General features: G+C 51.6%; 1 protein-coding gene across 1 annotated transcript in view; it reads right to left on the bottom strand.

The window, feature by feature from the left end:
* Ksr2 (kinase suppressor of ras 2) overlaps window positions 1-6,000 on the bottom strand; it is a 287,352-nt gene that overhangs the window by 92,886 nt on the left and 188,466 nt on the right. The window contains exon 5 of the mRNA XM_055605953.1: window positions 3,873-4,057. Within this exon, the coding sequence (XP_055461928.1) occupies window positions 3,873-4,057 (185 nt within the window). The remainder of the gene's footprint in view (window positions 1-3,872; window positions 4,058-6,000) is intronic.

Raw genomic sequence — 6,000 nt, 5'->3', positions numbered from 1 at the left:
CAGTTCACAGGTCTAGTCAAATGACAGAGGGGAAGCATGTTCACACAGACACTATGTCTTCATTCACAGAGAATTCTACGCACCGGAAAACATAAGCTAAGTCACGCTTTTCATAAAATAATGTTTGGATTCAATGAGTTTGCCCAACTTCAGGCTGAGGGGTACATTCCAGTACATTAAGACAGACTCAGTGTAGCATCTTTGGGGATGCCTGGATGAGTTTCCCTAGGACTGGCCTGGGTGCAGCCCCAGCTGTGGGGCTGAGGTGCTCAGTCATTTGCTATATAGCTGGGGCTGCTCAACTCAGCGTCTGATCAACTCTCAGCGGACTTAACGGTCTATAACCCCCATAGCAAGCTGAGGCATGGGAGGAGGTCATATCTGAGTTGACCTGTGAACACAAACGGTTGGCGAACCTTGGAGACACTTGATCACTCCACCAGCTGCGACTCTCACTCTGTCCTGATGGCCTCCTTGACATCTGAGGAGTAGGGTAAGAGCTCAGGCAGATAGAGGACATCCTGTGTGAGGCTGGGCACCCTGGGTCCTAAGGCCTTGTCGATTCAGCCAGCTCTGTCTGGCATCTCGAGGTGTCACTACCAGGGAGAAGACGGTGTGACACCATCCTTCAGCTAACACATCAGGACCAGGACAGATGGTGACTAACGGGAACCCTTGTGGGGCCCCAGAGACATGGCCCCAAGGACTCCATGGGATGGGTCTGCAGGAGCAGAGCTGGCACCAAAGCCCCAAAGCTTTGGGGAATGGTAGGAAAAACAGAGGACCATGACAAGCAAGGGGTGCCTGGCAATTGAGTTCTTTCCACTCCCAGAGAGTTCTAAATGAGTCAGTTGTTTGTCTCGAGTCTCTTATTGGATAGCTTGGGGAAACTGAGACCCAGATCAAAAGAGAAAATTCCTGCCTGGGAAATACAGAATGCAGGCTAAAGCAGGGATGTGCTGAAAATGAAGCTCAGGAAGCAGACCAGGCACCCCAGAAACTAACTCTCCCAGAGACCAGTGTTTTCTTGATCCTTCCTGGGAGGTCAGAAGACAGTCTCTGTGTACAAACACCAGGATTATCCAAGGGGCAGCCATGCTCAGAAGGGCTGCCTTTTAAGTCTTGTTCTGTAACCCAGGCTAGCCCAGAACTCACTATGTAGCCTGGGCTCACTTAGATGTTGCTGCGTAGCCCAGGCTAGACCAGCGCTAGCTATATAGTCCAGGCTGTGGCCTTTAACTCTGGATCCTCCTGCCTCAAGCTCCTGATTGCTGGGATTACAGACATGCACACCATCATTTTCAGCTCTGAGCTGCCTTTTCACAAAGACTTTGCTGTAGCTGACCGCAGGCTAGTAGACAGGCCTGCCCTCCTCCATGGTGAAGACCAGAGAAAAGGGAAACTTGGAGGACTGCAGTAGGATGAGAAAAACGACCCAAATAGGCCAGTCTGTAGTTTTTAAAAATAGACAGATGTCTTCCCTCTGGCTATAACCACAGATCAGAGTCACAGCCATCCCCTCAAAACGGATCATGCTGGCATTCATTCAGAGGACAGTGAGGCCCAATCACAGATGGCTGCAGGGGGCCGCCAGCAGCTTGACGCCAAGGTAAATTCCAAGCCTCTTAGGGCTACAGTGAAGGGACTTGGATAGGAAGGAACCATGAGTAGACAGCCATAGTTAGCCATGAGGCAGGACCTGGGAACACTGCTAGAGAAACAGCCGTCTTTGTCAAGTACCTACTATGTACAGACCCTGTACAAAGGGACTGGCCACACTATGCTTGTGGGTAATGTAAAATTGGCCCATTTTACAGATAAGAAAAGTGTGGCTTGACTAAGAAACTCTTAGCCCATTAGTCTAGATTCTTAGCTCACTGAGTACTAGACTACTGGACGCCAAGACTCAAACCCAGTCAGTTATCTCCCTCCAGAGCCCATATTTCTTGCTCTGACAGAGGCCCCAACCTAATGTCCCAATTCTTTGATCTATAGGCCATTGTCACCACTTACCAAGCGACACTCTGACCATCAGGCAGGCCCACCACCCATAGCATCATCTCTGGCTTCTCAGACAAGCGATTCCTCTTAACAAATTAATAAATTGGTCTCCTGCTGCTGACATGTCCATTTTGGGGTGTTTTAGTTTGCCCAAGGCACAGCCCAAGCCTCACAGGCACTGGGAGAAGCCACACACTAGAACGGTCCCCAACTGATACCTGCACGTGTCCTGTAAGAGGAGACCTTCAGCTGCCCCCTTGAAGCACAGACCCACATACGTCTGTGGACTGATCTAAGCTGAGCACTGAGGCCCTGCCTTACAGCTGTGTGTTAAGCGTTAACTGGGCCTTTCCTGGAGTCAGGAGTAATGGATTTCCTCACTGAAGAGAGCCCACAGGCTCCCTGGAAAGATGGAATGAATGGACCCCACACTTAGAGAAAGGCAACATCGTTCTGTGTGGATCTTGAAGGGACCTCAGCTGCTGGGGAGGCTAAGACAGGAACACTTAAGTTCAAAGGCAGCAAGGGCTGGAGAATGGGCTGAATACCAGGCTAAGCAATTTAGTGAGACACTGTCTCAGTGAAAGAGTGCATATTGAACATTGAACATGTTGAACAGAAAGGGCCTGGGTTCCATGCCACACACACACACACACACACACACACACACACACACACACACACACACGCTCATGCACACACACACACATACATGGGGTCAGGGGAGTGCAGAGGCAGGTAGCTGACTGTGAGTTCCAGGCCAGCCTGGTCTATATAACAAGTTCCAGGACAGCTGCATAGTAAGACCATGTCTCAACAGAAAATAATAATAAAAATAGCTCCGGGAGTGGGGGGGGGGGACGGAATGGAGAGAGAGTTGAGGGGAAGGAAGATGAAGATGAGGAGGAAGCAAGGGAGAGGGAGGAAAGAGGAACTAGATTCAAATTCTGGCTCAACTACCTAGTAGCTTTGTGACTGTGAGGGATTTCTCTGGTGTCCCTGAACCTCCGTTTCCCCACTTTTACTATGGAAATAATCTCTGTCGGCAATGGTCAGTTGCAATATCAGGGTGAGATACCAAAGGCATCGATTTCCCTGATGCTCCTTAAACTCCTCCTACCACCCGCCAGATCAACTGGACGGCACAAGTAGCCTGTGGCAGTGCGAGGGGCAGGGGCCGGTACTTCTGAAAGCCAGCACCCGGAGTCCCTGAAAGCCCCTCAGTCAACACTGGACTCACTTCAGTGAGTTCCCCGCTGCCCTAGTCTGCACCCGTTTAGCAGACCATGCCTCCGGGTAAGATCAGAGCTTCCTGGAAAGCCAGCCAGCCCTCTGCCACCGGGAACTTGCACCCCTCTTTGAGTCACAAGCACCACGTCTCTGGCAGCACTTGTGGACATGGACTGTAGATCCCGGGCCACACCGAACCTGGATTGAGCCCCTCTACATGCTGGAGATACAACAGTTACACATGTGGACCCCAGCCAGTAAAATATGCCTGATGTCATCACACACACACACACGGATAGAGAAACTCCAAGACGAGTTGTTCGGAGGTGGTGGGGAGCAGAGAGAGAAAAGACGGGTGTTGCCTCTGATGCCCCCCTGACTTTGCTTTCAGCTGTTATTCCTTCACACCTGCGAGCCAAAGAGCGGATACTGAGGATATATGACAGCCAGTCGCCCCTTCCAAAACCATCTAAAGACCCGGGAGCTGTGCGGGTAGGAGGGAGGGAGGTGGCACGCATGGATGACCTGTGAGATTCAGCAGGGTGGACAGCGTGAACGGCACGCACCCAGCAGGGGAGGCGGCTGGCTGTACAGTGCAGGCGTGCCCCAGCCAGGGCGGCCAGGGGCTAACAGGGACTTACTTGCGGAGAAACTGGCCTCAGTGTGGACTGGCGGGGTGGAGGGCAGGAAGGGCGCATGGCCCACAAAGAAGGACCGCAGGGAGCGCTCGGACAGGAGTGGGGAGCGCTGCTGGGCGGGGATGTTCTCACAGCTGCCCACGCCACTGTGGATCTTGAGGTTCAAGGGTTTGCTCTTTTTCTTGGCTCTGGAAAGGAAGCAGAACGAGGAGAGAAGAAAAATGGATCTGTTTGGTCTACACAAGCAGTATAAACAGTGCCCGCCTGGCAACAGAGGAGCACCGCCAAACGCAAGCACAGTTTATTCCAGGAGAGAACAACCTGCCGGAATGTAACTGGGCATCTCTTAGTCTTCTAGAACATTCCTGCCAGTATGCAGTCTGCCCACCAGATGATTACTTGTCATCGACTTGAGGATAACATTAACTGTATCTTTCAAATAGTATTTCATAGGCACCATTGTGGTGGGTGGCTTAATGCCAACTTGACAGGGGCTGCAGTCATTTGGGAAGAGAGAACCTCAACTGAGAAAATAACCCCACAAGACTGGCCTGTGGGCAAGCCTGTGATAAGTTTGCTTGCAGGACAGTTGATGGGGGCGGGACCAGCCTTCCATGTGTGTGGCTCCATCCTTGGGCACCTAGGTGGTCCTGGGTTCTATAAGCAAGCAGGCTGAGCAAGCCACGGGGAGCAAGCCAGTAAGCAGCACCCCTCCATGGCCTCTGCATCAGCTCCTGCCTCCAGGTTCCTGCCCTGACTTCCCTCAGTGATGGACTGTGCTGTGGAACTGTAACCTGAAATAAAACCTTTCCTTCCCATGTTGCTTTGGGCCCTGGCATTTCATCACTGCGATAAAAAACAAACTGAGACAGCTAAAAAATGTGTATTTTTTAATGTAAAAAAAATAAGGTGACGGGTTTAGCCGTTATAAATGGTTGAAGGCTGGCATAAAAATCCAGGGCTTGGTTAGTGTGGTGATGCACTCCTGTAATCCCAGAACTAGGGAAGCTGAGGCAGGAGGATTCTAACTTTGAGGCCAGTTTGAACCACAAAGCAAAGCTCTATCCTGAATAAGCAACAGAAAAGAAAAAGCGGGTCTTGGAGATGATTTTTTTTCCCTCTGGCCATCTTCCTTGTAAACAGATCACTAGGGGGTGAAGTTATTCAATTTCCAGTGAGATCCCTCACACTGGGATGGAGATGAGACAGACACACTAAAGACCTGCCTCTAGCCAGGTGTTGATTGAGTTTTGGTCAGAGCTAAGTGAGGGCTTCCCACAGAATGCTGGTGCCTGAAAACCTTGCCCTTTACCAAACAGGAGCCTTAGCACCATCAGTGACAGCGGCAGCAGTCGCCGCTCAGAGCTAAGCACAAGCTGCGTCTGAAGACTGAATCAAGGACTCCAGGGTTTCCCCTCAGTTAAGCGTTAAAGTCATCTTAGGAAGGACATTCCACCACTGTCCACTTTCCTCTGGGGAGAACACTAGAGCGCATGAGATGGAGGCGAACCTAGTGGAGGCGGCTTCCAAGGCCTTATCACAACTTTGTCCAGACTGTCTGTGTCACGCCGAGTCTTAGAGTGCCACAACCCTGAGGCCAGTCACCCCAAGGACTGGACTTAGCGTTGTTTTGCTGCCTTTCCCGCTTGACAAACTCCTACACATGCTCCCTGGTCCAGTCCCAACCTTGGCTCCCAGCGGCCACCCTCCACATATACTCTGGCCCAGTAGCCTTCTCACCTTTGACCCGCCTTTCTCCACAGCTCAGGGTTCCCTCCTCTGCTCGGCCTGTTTGAGCTCTGACTTGATAACTCAGCTCTGGTGAATCTCCTTCCAGAATGCACCCCGACCCCAACCCCCCGCCTGAGCTAGGTGCTTCTTTTTTTGTTTTCATATCTCATGGTCATACTTTCCCATTTTTCCCCACACTTGTAATCTCTGTGGCAGAACGTGGGTCGTGAGGGCAGTGGATTTCTCATTGTTCCAGCCTTGCCAACTGGCTTGGCGCCTGGCGCACACTAGGTGCTGCTTAAGGGAGTGTTCTGAATGAAGGCTGTGGCCCAGAGGTGTCACGCTACATTCTAATTCTCTGCTTTCCCCTCCCAAGTGCTGGCTCCCGGAGGCCAGGAAC

Source organism: Psammomys obesus, unplaced genomic scaffold, assembly GCF_907164565.1.
Source record: "Psammomys obesus unplaced genomic scaffold, mPsaObe1.curated_primary_1811, whole genome shotgun sequence".
Classification (NCBI taxonomy): Eukaryota; Metazoa; Chordata; class Mammalia; order Rodentia; family Muridae; genus Psammomys; species Psammomys obesus.
Note: the sequence above shows the minus strand (reverse complement) of the source record. Positions and strands in the feature narration are given on the sequence as shown.